At 40.2% G+C, this 17,674-nt stretch overlaps 2 protein-coding genes across 2 annotated transcripts; both read left to right on the forward strand.

Annotated features, from left to right (window-relative positions):
- Nucleotides 1-12,578: 12,578 nt before the first annotated feature.
- On the forward strand, nt 12,579-13,237 carry VMA10 (H(+)-transporting V1 sector ATPase subunit G; the record flags this gene model as incomplete). The annotated part of the gene is made up of 6 exons (XM_049253352.1): nt 12,579-12,581; nt 12,641-12,679; nt 12,736-12,769; nt 12,825-12,833; nt 12,886-12,986; nt 13,070-13,237. The coding sequence occupies 6 exons, from the start codon at nt 12,579-12,581 to the stop codon at nt 13,235-13,237; spliced, it is 354 nt and encodes a 117-aa protein (XP_049107698.1).
- A 1,018-nt stretch (nt 13,238-14,255) lies between these two features.
- LOZ57_004309 (uncharacterized protein) lies at nt 14,256-16,376 on the forward strand (the record flags this gene model as incomplete). Its single annotated transcript, XM_049253353.1, has 5 exons — nt 14,256-14,468; nt 14,550-14,663; nt 14,734-14,943; nt 15,063-15,629; nt 15,714-16,376. The coding sequence occupies 5 exons, from the start codon at nt 14,256-14,258 to the stop codon at nt 16,374-16,376; spliced, it is 1,767 nt and encodes a 588-aa protein (XP_049107699.1).
- Nucleotides 16,377-17,674: the final 1,298 nt, after the last annotated feature.

Below are 17,674 nucleotides of genomic sequence, written 5' to 3' on the forward strand. Positions count from 1 at the left end.
GTGCCATACAATAATGTTTTATCCATGATGCAACTGGTAGGATCTGGGAGCAATGTTGTTGTATAACTAAAGTTGGATCATTGACAAGGTGTTTTAGGAGATCTTGATTTAAGTCTGCAGATATATTTTGAAAAAAATGGGTTTTTCCATCTCCTCTCTGCCAGACCTTGCAATCAATATAGTAAGTACTGGTAGCATCTGATTGTGTCTGTCTCTGTTGACCAATGTGCAATTGATCACTGTAACATTCTGACTCACTGCATGTCTCTTGATGTGACTGACACCAGGACTTAAATTGATTTCAGATGATATGTTCACCAGAAATATTGTCTAGTTCTAACTGAGTCTCATCAGTAAGCTCTGGTAGATGCTCTGTTATTTCTATATCAAGCTGTGCATAATTGATAACATGTGTATGTTCAATCTGGTGAAGCTCTGGTCTTGCTTTTAAACAAATCTTGACACCAGAACACTGATATTTAATAACTTTGCATGAAACACCAAGAAATGGAGAATGAGCTCATCATGTAGTGTGACCATTCTGATTTCCATGTCTGTTATCTGGTCTAACTGAGCTATGAAATGTCTGTGCAATTTTGGTTGTGTGGTAGAAGATGATTCTATTCTTCCTCCTCTGAGCTTTCTTGATAGGCTCAGAGTGCTGACTAACTAACTACTATCTTTATCTAGCTACTTCCATAAATATGTACATGTCAGTTGCTGGGGAATATGTTTTTAAAGGTCAGTGTCCTCACTGAAAGTGTGTGCACTGAAAGCATGTAATGTTGCTAGAATTGATAATTGTAGTAGAGAAAGTCAAAAAAGAATGACATTCTCTCAATGACAGCTTTGTTGATCAATTTTGCATGCATCATTGGATATAGGAATTTTTTTTGAGCTAGGGTAGACATGATCAGCCTCATTAATGCATATATTTTAATTTGGCATTGTGGATATCATTCTCCATCTAGTGCAAAGTTTTCCCATAGCTGTAGTGTATTCTTTGAGTCCTGTCCTAGTATGCCAGTGTCATCAATTTAAGTCAAGTGTGAATAGTTCTCAGCTGCTGCTTCAAGTGCTCATAGATGAGCTGAATGGGCTTCCTGTTGATGGTTTGGGAGATGCAGTAGTTTATGTCTGATGAAGTCATTTAGAAGAAATTGCTGTTCTCTGTAGAAATTCTGTTTGTCATCTGTGCTCAGAGTGAGTCATTCTTAAATCTCTTCTGTGGTTATAATGTTGTCTTCATCTAATGCTGTCCAGGTTTCTGTGTTTATTGTGTTTGGTGGTTGGATCTGAATGGATTCTCCAGAGAATCAACACAGGAAGTGGAGAAGTTCATATTTAGTAGACTTTGTTAATAAAGTGAGTTGATAAGGTTGAAGTTTATCCAGCACATCTTTGAAATAAGAGTTAACAACTGCAATAATGAGTGCTTGAGGCACTAGATGTTGTTTCTCCAGATTTGGTAAGTTTATGTGGTGTTGTTTGGGAAAGAATTGGAAGAATTCAAGATGTTGATTCATGATCATTGCATACTGAGTATTCTTGTACTTGATGAGAGTTGCTGTTCATCCACTTGAAATTGCAGATTGTTTGATTATAGCATTCAGTTCATCTGTGGTGAGAATGTCATCATCATTTCACACTGAAAAGTCTGTGGGCAGATAAAATATAGAGAATTGCCTATTTTGCAAGTAGGTAATTTGGTCTTGATGAGGGCATTGTGCTATTAGCTCTTGCTCTCAAGAGGGAAGGTCAGTGAAGCCAGAGAGATTGCCATTGTTGTCTTTTGATGATGATTTCATTTGCATTTGAGGCTCTTTGTGTTTTGGAATTTCTATAGCCAAAGCTGTTGCTGTACCTTGTGGTGAGATTGCCATTGCAGTTGGTTCAGAGGATAGATGGCTTCATGGTGTACCTCAATCAAGAGAACTGTTATTGTGATAGTCTGATAATGTTGGGAATTCCATGTTATCATCAATGAAGACTCCATCAGTGTCAAGTTCTTGTTCAGAGATATCATCTTGTGGATTGACTTTTTTTGCTGATTTTTGTAGATGTTGACTTTTTCAGATTGGGGTTTGTTTAGCTGGGGTTTTCTTTTTGCATGGGGTGCTTTTCTTTGCTGGAGCTTTACATTTGCTGAGCTTTTGCTTTGGGGTGGGTGTGAAGGAGACTGTTCATGAGCTAGTGTCAGCATTGTCAGATGACAAGTCATCAAGAAATGCTAGAATATTATTTTCAGATTCAGAGAGATCAAAGATGTCTTCTGGAGCTTTCATGTTGTATTTTTTTGTTCAAATTTCTTGTCTTGCTGAACAGCTGATGTATTCAATTGGCAATTTCTTTTGGGAGTTTTCTTCAGAGAGATTTTTCAGATGATTGATTGCTTCATTGATAACAGCATCTGTTGTTTCTGGAGCCCAGATTACAGTGTTGTTGTTTTTGAACCATTCATGTTGGAGAAATTTTTATTTCCATATAATCTGACTTTCTTGCCACTGGATCATTTCTTTCTCACATTTCCTATTCATTTCTGTTCATATCATTTCAGCTCACATTTGTAGAGCTAGAGCAGCTGTTGTTTGTTACTGTAGTGTGGTAAAGTTCTCATCATATTGAACATTGTTGTCATCAATGTTATGTCTGACTGAATTGCACTGCTCAAAGAAAGGTGCTCTGGCAGATAGATGAATATAAATTCATTCATTGTGATTTTGAGTGATTGTTTTGTTCTCAGTATGTTTGTTTGTCATGATCTTATCTTTCCATGCATCTGTGGCCATTCCTATCTTAATTTGGATTAGATGGCATGGTTCAGGGGTGGCTGGTGGTGGGTTTCAAGATGAAGGACTCTGGAAATTCCATCCATTAGCAGAGTGGAGTCAGACTTGAGCATTTTCAGATACAAAATGTAGAATATATTCTGCTTGAAAATCTGTTTTTTTCTCTGATAGTTCACATTGTTCTTGCAGTTTATGTTGTTCTTTGGCACAGAAGAGGGTCTTAGCTGCAGACAAGATGATAGACTTTGATGCTCTGATTGGGGTTTTTGGGAATGCATTGGTGTTTGGGGAGATATTCATGTTGAGCTGTTGCTAAGATACAAGAGAATTTTGTGCAATGCTTGAGATATGCTTGTAAGCTGGTCAAATGCAATATGAGCTTCTGTGATTCAAGAGGATTCTGTGCAATGCTTAAGATATGCTTGTGCTTGTATGCTGGTGGGATACAGTATGGGCTTCTGTGGTTCAAGGGGAGATGTAATATGTTGTTTTGTGGATGGGGTTTGTAGGATGAAGAATGTTTGGGGGAAATATATATTTACTTAGTGTGTGGGGGCTGTTTGTGTTGTTGGTGTTGTTGTTGAATATTATATTGGTTTGTCAGCAAGTTGGTATTGCTGTAAAAGTTCTTTGGTGTTGGCTAGTTCTGATTCTTTTAATCAGAAGTCTTCTTGGGGTTCATAGTCTTTTCAGCAGACTAGATATTCTTTTTGTGCTTTGATATCTTTGTCTTTTGTATGTTCTGTGACAATTCATTCCAGTTCATATTCTTCATGACTGTCAATTTGTATTGATAGAGGAGGCTGTATTGTTTGTTTAAAGAGATCTGGTATGTTTGGGGCTGGTTCCAAATGAATGACACTGACTGTTTTATGGACTTTCCATGTGTCTGACAGATTCAGTTTGCAAGCTAACTTTTCTACTTTTTTTGTGATGATGAAAGATTCTGCATATTGATCACCAAATTTCTGAAGTTGTTTACTAAGTGTGGTGATATATTCTTTGCAAAGTTGGAGATAAACTTGATCTTCTTTCTTGAATTCTGAATAGTGATGCTTTTTGTTGAAATAATGCTTCACTACCATTGTTGCTTCATCAAGAAGTAAAGCTGTGTTGGCTCTGGCTGTGAATCAAGATTGGTTGTCTAGTGGTCAATTCAATACTGTTGGAGATGGTATGCCATAGAGAATTTCATATGCTGATGTCTTTGTGCTGATATTTATGGCTGAATTTAGATATCTTTGCAACATAGGCAGAAGTGTGTGCCATTGCAATGGGTTGATGATGCTTAGTAGAAGGTGGGTGAGTGCAATTTCAACTGTTTGATTAGTTCTTTCAGACTGACCATCTGTTTGTGGGTGATAGACTGTTGAGTATAGTAGCTTGGTATCTGTTTGGGCTAGAAGTGAGCATCATAACTGTGATGTGAATTTTGGGTCTCTGTCAGAGATTATAACTTTAGAGATTGCCCAATCTGCTATGCTGAGTCTGATGTAGAAAGCTATAGCCCAGTCATGGGCTGTCCATGTTGTGCAGTCTGGGATCAAGGCAATTCTTTTAGTGTACTTGTCAGTTATTGTCAGGAGCATATTATATTGTCCATCAGATAGCTCTTGTACAAAATTCATGGTGATTGTGTGGTGGGGAATCTTTGGTGTCAATATTGATTGATAGTCACCAAATGGTCTGTGGCATCTAGGGTGAATGCAATTACATTGTTGACAATGTTAAATGTAGATTTGGATGTTATGATGCATTTGATGAATGGAAAGTCCATGAAGTCTTGCTAGTGTTTGTTCAATGCCAAAGTGGGTTGGACCATGTGCTAATTTGATTATTGTAGATATACTTACTTTTAAAATGCAGAGGCTATTGTGTCTGTTGTTCTGATGTCATATGAGGTTATTCTGTATATAGAATGGCAGTTTGGCTGTTGTTGATGAGTTGAGTGTTTGAGAGACTTTCATGAAGAATGGATCTTTGGTATATTCTGCTATTAGTTCTGCATGGAACTTTGGGCTAAGTTCAATGATTGTGGCAGTGTATGAGGTGAGAAAAGTGTGTGCTGGTGTGTCAATGTTTGATTTCAGCTGGAATAGTGCATCTGATATTATGTGGGTTTTTTCTGACTTGTGGTAGATAAGTAGTTGATATTGCTGTATATATGCTGCAGCTTGGACTAGGCATAAATTTAGTTTGTCAGTGGCTGTGGTGTTCATTGAGGTTTGCTTAGCTATGGCTAGGGTGGCAGTGTGGTCTGTGTATACTACTGTTGGATTGTGGTTATTTAGGACTAAATGATGAGTTTTTTGAAGAGTTCAGACTAAACAAGAAACTTTAAGTTCTGTTGGTCAGTAGTTTCATTCAGCACTGTTGAGTAGTTTACTTAGAAACATGATTGGTTCAACTAGTGTTAATGATGGTGATGTGGTAAATTGCTTGTTAATTATGCCAGTCCATGTACTTTTGACATGAAAAATCATGACTTCAAAGCCTCATTTCTTTGAAGCAGTGATGTCCATGAATAAGTTGCAATTTGGATCATGATGTGCTAGGAAATTTTCAATGGTGAAGTGCTTTTGAATTTTTGCAAAAGAATTCAGTTTCTGCTGTAATGAATTGTTCATGTAAGTTCTGTTAGCATAGTTTAGCCATTTCTTGTCTTTAGATGGTGCATTTGTATTGAGTTCTGTTTTCCTGATTTGGAGTGGTTTGCTGAGTTGTGCATAGTAAGAAATGTATTGGTGTAGTCATTCTGTTAAATCAAGATACATTTTGAGTTGGTGTAAAGTTTTTGGGAATTTTAATTGAGCAATTGCTTCAAGTTTTTCTTTTGCTGTGAACATGCCTAGGCTGATAATTCATTGTCCTAGAAGGTTGATTGATGGGAATTCAATGAAGGCTTTCTTTGGATTCAGGGAAATGTTCAGAAAGTTAAGATGGTCAAAAATGGTGTGAAGATGCTGAATATGCTCCTCTAGTGTTTTGGAGAAAATGACTATGTCATCTATATATATACAGACAAATTTTTTCCAGTGTTGAAATTCATAATTCATTTGATGTTGAACATAAGGGACACTATTAATGTATTCCATGACTGCAACATTAAAAACTTTCTGTTCTCTGTGTGTTACCACTGTTAGTTTATCTTGGTCATCAGAGTGTACTTGTCATTGATAAAAAAAGGATGTGGCATCTAAAACTGTAATGTAGAAACAGTCAACTATGGCTGCTATTATATTCTCTTGTCAATGTAGTGAGTAGATATCTGGAACTGAATGGGCATTCAATGAGTGAATGTCAATCACTGAGCAGCCTTTGGCTATTTGCTGCCCATTTTCCATGACCCATTGATATGCTATAAAGACTGAATAAGTGTACTTTGCATGGTGTAGACTGTGTGTCATATGATCTTTATGATGAAGTTCATCAAATGTCTTGTCAATTATGACTTCTTCTTGTTTGGAAAGAGAATACTTTCTTGCAGATTCTTGTGGTTTAGCAGTGTCTTTAATTGAAATTCTCATTCATTAGTGTTGTGGAATGTCCATGAATGTCTCTTTGTCTTCCCATACATTGTGGTGAGCCATGACTGTGTCAGTCAGTTTTTGGGTGTCTGATGATTTACTGAATATGGTGACTCCATTTGGTAGCTTGGTTTTCTCTAGTACTGGTGTGATTAATTTTATTATTGATGGTTGTTGTGCTGATATGCATGCTAAAGTTTCTGGCATCAGAATGTCAACATGGTATGCAAAGTCTTTCTGGGCTTTCTCTAGATATCTGATGCAGGCACAACATTTAATAGTGTAGGAGGTATCAGTATTGTTTTCTAAAATAGTGAATGGGAGGTTAGCCTGCATTACTTAATTATAGCATGTTAAAGTAGGGCATTGGGGGTGAAAAATATAGTCTCTATCTGTTGATAGTGGTTGTTGGTTCTGGGTTCTAATTGATAGTTCAATTCAAGAATGTGGTGGAATGTCCATGGTCAAGACTGTGTACAATGTTTATTTTGGTTGATGATTAGATTTTGAGATAACAGCCAGCTGTGTGTGGGTGTTATCTGCCCTTGCAAATATTGCACACTGTCAAAGAAAATCAAGGATAATGCCTTCTGATGCTAGATTGTCAACTTCAATGAGTATGTTAACTGACAGGGTGTCAACAACTTGGGCCATTATCATGATGTAAATGATGATTTTATTGTCTTTTGAGTTGAAATCTGAAAAGTGTAGTGGAAAGCATGCTGAGGCATGGGATATCAATTTCTCATCAATTTCACTAACAGGCAATGGTGTTAAATCTTGAATAATTATTGTTGGGTCCTGTTTCTGAAGGAATTTTCAGTTAACTAATGTAGAATTGCACTCTGAGTCAAGGCAACAGACTGCTAGTTTGGAAGAGTTCTTAATGTAATCTTGTGCTGTTGCATGTTTTCAGTGATGGACATTCCATTGCATGTCCAGAATGAGATCAATGCATTGTGACATCACTATATCATGTTTGGAACTAGTGAGATAGACTGATGGTTTACATGTATTTAGATGTTCAAAGAGCTGGTTTTGTGAAGGAAAGACTTCTTCACAATGATAGCAGATAGTGTGAGAATCAGCATTCATCTGATCCATTTCAGATTCTGAAGATGTGTTGTCTTCAGAAGTAATTGAGTTTTCTTCTGGTTCATATGAGTAATCTTCATCAACATTTGTTGGGTCTGAATCTGTTATATATGCTTGTTGTGGTTCTACTGTATTATGAAATGGAGGTGGTGAACTTTGTTCAGTTGGCTTGAGCTGAAATTTTTGGAGCTGATTGTTTGGTCTTGTTCTTCATTGTTGATTATTTTGTGAGTGGCTGAACTGTCCATAGAATTGACTAGTTGCATATGAATGTCTCATATTTGGTGCCTGAAATGTGACTGCTTTATAGAGAGATTGGTAGATAGATGTCATGTTATATTGATCAAATCAATTGACTTCTTTGTGAGTCAGCAGTTCACAAAAGATGTCCATTGTTGTGTCTTCTAGTGGTTCATCTATTGTGACTCATAGAGAAGTTTCAAGATGATGCCATGCATGCAGTACAACTGCAAATTCTGAAGTGGCCAGTCCACATTGATGAGCTGCTGCTGTGATATCAGTGAGATAGACTGCTGTTGACTTGTTGTTACAGACATTCAGAACTGTGTAGTGGATGTTATCAAATTTTGCTTGTGCTTGGGCTGATGAAATCTGGAAATGTTTTTCAAGGGCAAAGCACCAATCATGAATGTCAACTGAATCTTGGGCAAGAACTTTGTGTGTGAGATCATTTAGTTCAACTGTTCATCAGATCATGACATTTTCATGAAGACATGAGTGCAATTCAGCTTCTATCTGCAGTGAGTCTTTAATTGCTGCTGCTGCTTTGATTCTAGCTGTGAAAAGATAGACATCTTTAATCCAGATCTTTTCTTCTTGATCTGCAATGTCTCTTCCCCAATGATGTGGCATATCTGGGTAGAAATAGCCAATATCAGTGATTTTCCAGTTTTGCTGGGGTATGGAATTACTAGTGGTAGGATGTTGAGCTGATAAAACTGAAGTTGAAAGAGGAGTAGATGATTCTCTGTGTAAGACTGCTAATTCTGAGTGTATAATTGTGTGCATATTTGCTGTTACTGCATCTATAATATGTTGCATATCCATGTCATTTGTATGAGCTGCACATTTCTCTAGAGCTTTAATTGATGGTCCTGAAGAATTGCCAGAGTTTGGGGGGTTTTGATTGTTGGAGGTTATGATTGCAATTGATTGTTGATTTTCTGCAGTTGTCTGGTCAAGAGATGGAAATTCATATGTTGTTGGGGTAGATAGTTCCTGCTGTATTTGATTGGAAGTTGTTGATGGGACATCATTTGAATTACCACTTTCAGACAAAAAGTTCATGATCAAGTTAGTCAAGGGATTACTTAAGAACTTGTCCAAGATGACTTGCTTGCTTGGTAGTGACACTCTATAAGAAGATAGCTTTGTAACTATCATTGTGTTCTGGATAAATTTGCAGATTGCTGTTCTGATTATTGATGGATCAAGATTTTAATCTGCTGGGTAAAAAATGTCAGAGAGCTCTGATTCTGATTGAGTCAGCTGTGAACTGTTCAGTGAAAGCACTTTAGAATTCTCTTTTGGTATACAAGATTGATAAATGCTGGAGACTTGACTTTGCAGTAATGGTATCTTATTATTTTTGGTGATGAATTCTGCTAGGTGTTGTGTGCCAAGTGATATTACTCAAGAGCTAGGGTTACTTTGGCTATAGTTAATTATGTATTTAGCTGTTTGCAATACAGAATTTGGGAGAGACTCAATAATTGATCTGATTTCATTTGCTGGTTCCATTATTTCTCATTAAATATGCTTAGAGTTTGTGAGTATTTCCATAAGATTTTTTAGAATTTTGGGCTGCCCTTGGAGTCCCCAATCAAGCAAGACATGCTACCAGTTTGTTACCTGGTCTAACTGAGCTATGGAATGTCTATGTGATTTTGATTGTGTGGTAGAAGATGATTCTATTCTTCCTCCTCCAAGCTTCCTTGATAGACTTGGGGTGCTGACTAACTAACTACTATCTTTATCTAGCTACTTCCATAAATATGTACATGTCAATGTCCATATTGTATCTAGGTCATGTCAGTAAAATCCAGTTACCATCAGCTGTCATTGAATAAATACCATTGAATGTAGTTGCTGAATATTTTCAGTTGACATTCCCTCTGTGTTCACACAATATGTGTAGCCATATATCTCAGTGTTTGGATATTGTGGTAGAAACTGAACATGTTCAATTTTCATAGTTGTTGAGTGCTGTGGGGATCTATCTTGAACAACCAATTGTATTGGGTTGTTATTGGTAACATCTGGCTAATGGCTGTTAGTATCTTGTCTCATGCAGCTCATTTAATAGACATACAACAGTAAATTCATGATGACTATCATCTTCACTTGTTGCATCTTCATCAATCTCATATGTAAATCCAAAATCAAATGTTCATGCTAGCTCTGTACTTGCCTCCATGTTGCAGACCAAGTGGTAGGCACCAGTATAAACTAGAAGCATGTAATTAGAATGTCAATAATAAGACAATATCTTGACTAATAAATATCAAATATATCTGCATTCTGATATATGCTACCAGTAGCAACTGGACAAGAAATATTTCCAACAACATTGAAGTGATAGACAGCATAGTAGACAGAGATAATCTACATCATTGTTGATATTGTTTGTCACTGACATCTATCAGTAGCAACCAGACAATGAATATTTTCAACAACAACATTGAAGTGATGCAGCAGAATAGGTGGATGTAACCTACATCATTGTTAATATTGTTTGTCACTGACACCTATCAGTAGCAACCAGACAATGAATATTTCTGACAACAACATTGAAGTGATGCAGCAGAATAGATGAATGTAATCTACATCACTGTTAATATTGTTTGTCACTGACATCTATCAGTAGCAACCAGACAATGAATATTTCTGACAACAACATTGAAGTGATGCAGCAGAATAGGTGGATGTAACCTACATCACTGTTAATATTGTTTGTCACTGACACCTACCAGTAGCAACTGGACAATGAATATTTCCAACAACAACATTGAAGTGATGCAGCAGAATAGGTGGATTACATCACTGTTGATGTGGCTCCTTGTTGGTCCTTATCAGTAGTAACCAGATAGTAGAAAAGTACAGCCACCCACCACCTTACAACACCATACTGAGCATCTTTGTAAGTGACCATTTTGTTACAGTTACTACATTCTGAGTTCTTCCAAGACCTTCTGGTACTTCTAGTAATATTCAGTAACTTAATCTGATTATACAAGGTCAAGACCTGTTGAGCCACTTCACAACACCTGAAGACAGTTCAACCCACATCATACCAATTGTGCACTGGTAACATCTGTGTTTGGAACCAGTAATTATCAGTTAAGACGCCTGTTGACCACACGCCTGGGCACCTGGGGACCTGCGAACGGATTATGTGGGTAGCAGCTTACACGTAGCTAGTTTAACTAGTAACTAGGTACGGAGTAATTCGTAGTGGAAGCAAACGGACTTACTGGCATTTCTCTTTGACGTGGACCTGGATGTAAATACACTTGGGACTTGATATCATTTGGTTGGACAGTCCAGAAATTACTTTCGCATGTCACTATTTGGAGGCAAGTCTTTTCAACCTCGGGGCTTTGATTTCGCAACATCACCGGCAACAGGCCACATAACAAAAAATTCGCATCAATCTGACTTAACTCGTAGCAGCGTCTTGTTCCTTGAACCCAGTCAAGCAATCAGGTATCATCAAGATATTTTGTCAAAAACAGATACAGATCTCAGAACAGGCACATTTTTCTATATTACTGGAGATACCATAGTAGCTAGCAGCATGAAATATGAAAATAGATTCAATTTTGTTTCAAGGTAGTCTGAATATTTGCACAGATTCCCCTGGGTTGGATGGACTTTGAAGACATAATTGTTATGCGCAAAATTTCAATCTCAATTCTCTCTTCTATATAAACGACATTGCATTCAGTGTTTAGTTATTTTGGTAGTGCTGGCATACTGATTAACCTAATAGCTTCACGCATAGCTTCATATATATAAGCCTAGCCCAAGGATTTTAAGGCATATTCCCACCCAATATGAGCTGCATAAATTCAGAAGCTGTAAAATAAAGAAAGAGAAGGCTAAACATTTGGTCGTCGTTAACCATATGATCAACGCAGGACTGACATGGTACTTAGAAATCCTAAGTCTCGTGTTGTTATTCTTAAATCTTGGGTATCTATAGGGGCAGAATTCAACATGCATGTATGTATGTATATACATTAAGACGCTTCAAAGTGCAATACTCTGAGAATTTGGAGCGTTTATACTCGAGTCGCGTGTTGTATATTATACAGAGGGGTGAATATCAAATGGTAAAGACCGTATGCAGAGAAGAGGCTGACTGGTTGTATCGTGACGTTGACGTATCGACGTTCGGCTTGCCTAGGGGGTTAACTCTTTGCAGGGACCAACCAAAAGGAATGCCACTGCTTAGGAAAGATAAAATGCCCTTCCGTAGGAATACAAGTCGTCTCTGCGAAAGCAAGACTTTTCTGGAGAATCGGTTTCTCTGCAGGAGAGTGCCACGACTATGTGTTTTGGCCCACCGCAGAACTACTGCTGGCGGTCGGTCCCTTGCCATCGGATACTGTTTGAATCTGGCGGAATTCTTGTTCCAGTCGCCGTTGTAGTTCAAAGTCCAATTGTCGTTCCCGTTTGATGCGTTGGTTTTGAAGGTCTCTCTCAACACCTGCATGCATTGCCTAAAGTTATAACCAAAAACATATTAACATGTATATTGCTCTGAGGGTCTATTTGAGTTCACGGATTTCATACTGCTCGTTCTGCTTCCTGTGACCAATGAACAAAAGAAACAATACCCGCTGTAACAATAGAGGTGCACGCTAATGTGATTTTAGAAGCTCGTGACATTATTTTTCCTCCTCTTTCAAACGACTCCTGTAATGTGACTAATAAAAGAAAATGTGTTCTAAAAACTAACAGATTCCGATATCACATTCACTGGCAGTTCTTGATAGAGTTTATGATTATGTAACTCCATCATCCGTGGCGGTGCCGTGGGGCAGAATCCAGGATGACGATGGTTGTCTAAGCCAAATACTTCTACATCGATTGCTGTGATTCTGCATATACTGTCGTAACTCCGTGAACTCGAGATCAAAATATGGTACGCCGACCGGCATGTCTCAAGACAGCATCATACTATACTGACTATACTCTATGAAGGCCGCTCAAAACTCGGCTGGTATCCAAACACTCCTGGATGTACGGTGCTGCCTCTTTCTTTCATCTGGAATGCAGTCTAATTTCAATTCAAACAGGCAGAGAGAGAGGCTCAGAAGATTGTACAAACTGGTTAGTTATTGTGTTAACCAACGTTTAAGGAACAGTGCTAAAGTTCGCTTCGAAGCCCGGGAATGTCAGTGGTTATACTGAATTCGCTACTACGCTTCTGACTTAAAACATTTTAGACCGTACGAAGCGCATAAAGGACGCAAAATCAGAAGCCCAAAAAGAGATTGAAGAATATAGACGGCAGAAAGAAGAGGAATTCAAAAAATTTGAAGCGGAAGTAAGTCTGAATATAATCATTCGCTTTTACCCGGGTGGATTTCTGCTATGATTCGAAGAGCTCAGGATTAATTTTTCGCATAGCATTCAAGTGGCAATAAAAAAGCAGAAGACGACGCGAACAAAGACGCAGAAGCCAAGCTCCAGGAAATCCACAACATGGGTAAAGCTAAAGGGGACAAAGTTATTGACGACCTAATTCATACTGTTTTGGACATACAACCAGAGGTCCCAGAGAAACTCGCCGCATAAGGCTGAACCTCACGTCGCGGATCCTTTAATGTTTTTACCTTCACGATGCCATTTGCAAACTATCAGATACCATCATCCCCTTGGTTTATGTAAAGACCGATGCGCCTGGAAATGGGCCTTGAAGTGATTTCATGCCATGCTTGCTATTTAATAATAATTGCAGTATCTATTATAGACGGACTTATGGTATTTGCGGAGTAAAGGACATGAAACCAAAATCGTCGTGAAGGGGAACCCTTTGCGCTCCATACCAACCCCCTGTCTATGAAGTACATATAGTCGTTAGGCAAATTTGCCCGCTATATGGCGCAGTCCTGTTGGCTCGTCTTTTATAGAGATTTGAGGAAACACTGTAGATGAGTAAGACTGCGTGATATCGAACAAGTAAGTGTGGTGGCGTAATGCGACTGAAGCAGGGGCTGCGTAGAAGTGGCTCTGGTGTTCAAGCCATTTCGACTGTGGCTTAGAGGTAACTAACTAGTCGGGGATGAAATCCCTCAGCCCGCGCAGGCAGCGACTTTACACAGCCAAACACCAGGTCAAAAGCCCCCGTATTGACCTGGCTCACACCGGAACGGAGCGCAGCTTCAGAGCCCTGGTCCCGGGAAAACTAGGGTTAGCTTCGCCCGTCATCCGCATGAGCGGGGCACAAGGATTTAATCAGTTGCGGTTTTCCGATAACGAGGGAGGAGTGTGGCCTTGTTCTGGAATTCAAGAAATGGTCATTATTTATTATTTTAATGATTGCAAAGGAAAACGCCTTCCCAAACTAACTGGTTAGTTAACTAACTAGCCGGAGGGTTCGAAACCGCGCGCCATTTCTTGTTCGTGACTTCGCTATCGCCATCATATCGTTGTGCCTAAGTGTCGACTCAAGAGAAGCTGATACTGCAGTGATATTAAATTTGTCTTTCTGTTACCCAAATTCGCCATTTCTAGATTAAAATAGAAGATTGCTGTCCAAACCATGCCACTCCGTGAACAGTGACCCCTCGCCATTATTTGTTGAGACGTCATCATGTCCGCCCGCGTGTTTCTCGATAAACCGCACGCGCACTTCACCAATCTCGACTTCATCACCGGTAGAGTCGTTCTATCTCTACCAGTGGAAACCGCCGTTACCTTGGTCGTCGTGAAGCTTGAAGGCGAAAGCCGTACGCGCCTAGTCGCCCCAAAACACCCACACAATGAGCGCTCCGATAAGAAAAGAACGGAGATCGAGTCTCATAAAGTATGAATTGAAATCAGCTCTACTCAATTCTGAATTGCATGGGAGTCTATTACTGAAAAATGCTGATCTATTTTGCTCTAGCTTCTCTACAAAACGGTGACCCTGTTCCCCACTCCCGAGATGCGCCCCTTGGTCGCTCCGAGTACATATTATACCCTTTCACCAGGAACATACGAATACCCATTTCATTTCAAAGTGAGGAATGGATTCATTTGACTAATGTAACGTAGTAGAATGGAATGCTTACATACCCGTTACGACACAGTTTCCCTTCAACAATGACTGCATTAACAACGTTCTGGCATCGAACCTCAACATGGCAGGAATAAGGCTTGAGGTTGCCCGAGATACAAATAGACATCTTAAGAAGACACTACCACCGTCGCTTTTCGGTTTTCCTGGTGAGGCAGAAATCAGATATTTTGTCAAGGTCACTGTTGTGAGACCACAATTCTACAAGGAAAATTATAGAGGAGTACGCCCGTCTATCTTAGTTTTCCCCCTTTATCCTAGGAACATCCGTTCTGGGGACGTAGATTCCGCAGATTTCCGTCCTGGATAGCAAATATCGGCTAATTTTATTTGCCTATCTAGTTCGCAGACTTCAAATTTTTACCAATTGAACCCCCAAGGACGAAGGAGGCGGACAAAGAGACCTTTGCTCGACGGCAACACCAGTTTTCCAGGTTTCCTAACATTCAAGAAGAGAAAGGTTTTTTCCGAAAGACTTCTGTTAAGTCGCAAGACACTAGCACGCCGCCCAAATTTTCAGTTGACGCTCGATTACCTAGCCCTGCTATAATTACATGCAATGAGCCGTTACCGCTCCGAGTATTGGTGAAAAAGCTTGAAGAATTTTCTGAGACTCTTTATCTGCAACTATTCCAAATTGAGTTAATTGGTTATACACATCTGCGAGCGCATGATCTTTCTCGCAAGCAGAGTAGTAGCTGGGTTATCACCAGCCGCAGCAACCTGAATGTACCACTTGGAAGTGCTGACAACCCTGTTGGAAAAGAATGGAAGATAGATTCTAGGATGTGGAACCAAATACCGTTGCCAAACTCCGTCGCCCCGTCCTTCGATACGTGTAATATTTCAAGAAGTTACGAGCTAGAAGTTCGAGTAGGGATTTCGCGTGGATTAAATGGGTCGATAAAGGTATGTTTGGTGATTTAGGTTTCATCCTTGATTCTCGAGAGAGATTTGGGTGCTTCGACCACGAAGCTAAGTTAGTTACATCAGTCGGACCTTGTTGTCCTCCCTCTTCGCATCGCTGTTCAGGTATATTCTGGAGTAGCTCCACCACCTGCCTTATTAGAGGCCATGGGGATGCCGAGTGAACTTCCTGGCGTATCGACTCATTCTCGACCTCCACAACCACCTCGGCCATCGGCGCCCCCTTATACGTCGCCACCACCCGCCGAAAATTACGAGGATGCTCCTCCCAGTTATGAAGATGCAATGGCGGAGTCTCTTGGGCCAGTGGACGGCCCGAGGCGCGAGTATAACCCACTAGATGCTTCTGTTTCTGGAAATGTCGCGCAGACAGGGGCTGATGCTCAAGGTTCATCAGTGCGCAACTTTAAGGACGGTGACCGCCTTTTCCCCAGTTCCAGTGCTGTGAACACCTCCACCGATTCTGTCAATGCCTGCGATCAACCCACCTTGACAGATGGACCCGCCGACCCACGTTTTCCACGGACCGAATCAGCCAATACAGTTCACCGAAGTGATACCAATGCGCCGAAGCCAGTGATATCTGGTAACCAGGCCCCATCCCCGCAACCGGAAACCAACACATTATGGCCGGAAAGGAGAGTAACTCCGGGTCTTGGAATCCCAAGCAGGAAGCCGGTCCCAGGATCCAAGCATTCAACCCCTAGCATGGAACGCTTTTCCGGGTAAAAAGCCATTCCTGCCATGATTTGGGAATACTAGGAAAAGAGCGCATTCTAGTTTACGAAAGGGGTCTCGGGTCGGTTCGGTACAAAATGCGTTGCAGTTTATTGCTTGTTGACCACATGTTTTTTCCTGGGGTTGACTGGGAATCTAATGGGGCACGTGTTTATGGGTGTGCAGGGGGCAAGGAGCAGATCACCGAACATAGGGCGTGGGTTCAGAGGCTACTTAGTCGTTGGGCTCCCCGGATCTACATACCCGAACAACCCTGGTCGGTTTTTGGGATACAGAAGATGTTGCTGCTCAGGCGTACCTCTTATTATTTAATAATAATTGTTTTGGTCTTAAAATTCTCTGAACTCATTTTAGACGGAGAGCCTCATGCGTTTAAGATTGTGAAGCATGCTTAAAAATTCTTAGCTTTTCGCTTGCTGCTCTACCCTTGAAATGAGCCTGCGAGGTAGCATTCTCTAAGAGCTGCCTGTCTCACATCATCGTCCATGGGTTAACTATTCATAGGGTCGCGCGTCTAAATGCACGTTTGTGATGGCTCCCCACAATATTTTGACCTATTTTTTTTTTTTTTGCGTCCTGGAGAGTCAGTGTGACGAAGGGTCTCAAGGCCCGGCGGTTCTTATCCTACAACCAGGAAAAGCAGGCGAAAATATGATATAGCCTTAAGCTGTTTGAGATCTATCGCGGTGCGAATTCTCTCACACCTCAAACACATTATGGCGACACTGTCGGCGTCGACACGACGTACCGCGATCCTGATTCGGATGATTAACATATTGGGCCTTGCTCTGGGTATACTCTTTGCAGTTGCTGGCGACCTACGTGCGCGACGGTCTTTAATATATTACTATGTCATCGTAAGCCTTTCAGCATAGGATTTCCTTATCAGTGTTTCTGGTCGCTAACTCAGCGGCCCAATTGAACGAGTCGTGTAGCTCATCTTATGGCTCTTTCACGCATCTTGCGATATGTTTTTGCTACTACGAAATAAAAGTCGACTGCCCTTGGGGCTGTTAATATTTTTCGATTTCCTTGGAATGGGTGCAGCAGGAGGCACATTTATACTTTTCACCCTGCGAGCATTCTCCCATCGTTATCGACAAGGAGAACGGAGGGATACCGTGAATGATCATATATGGTTTGGGAGTGTTGTTTTATGTGGACTGATAGGGTAAGAACTTGCCTGACACATATTGGCTAGAGCCTACGTCTGATCTTGGTCTGGTAGGGGTTCGTTCTTCTTCATGTGGGTCGTAGATGTTTTTCAGGCAGTGCGCGGCTACATGTAT

This window comes from Ophidiomyces ophidiicola (assembly GCF_022830035.1).
Source record: "Ophidiomyces ophidiicola strain CBS 122913 chromosome Unknown scaffold_17, whole genome shotgun sequence".
Taxonomy (NCBI): Eukaryota; Fungi; Ascomycota; class Eurotiomycetes; order Onygenales; family Onygenaceae; genus Ophidiomyces; species Ophidiomyces ophidiicola.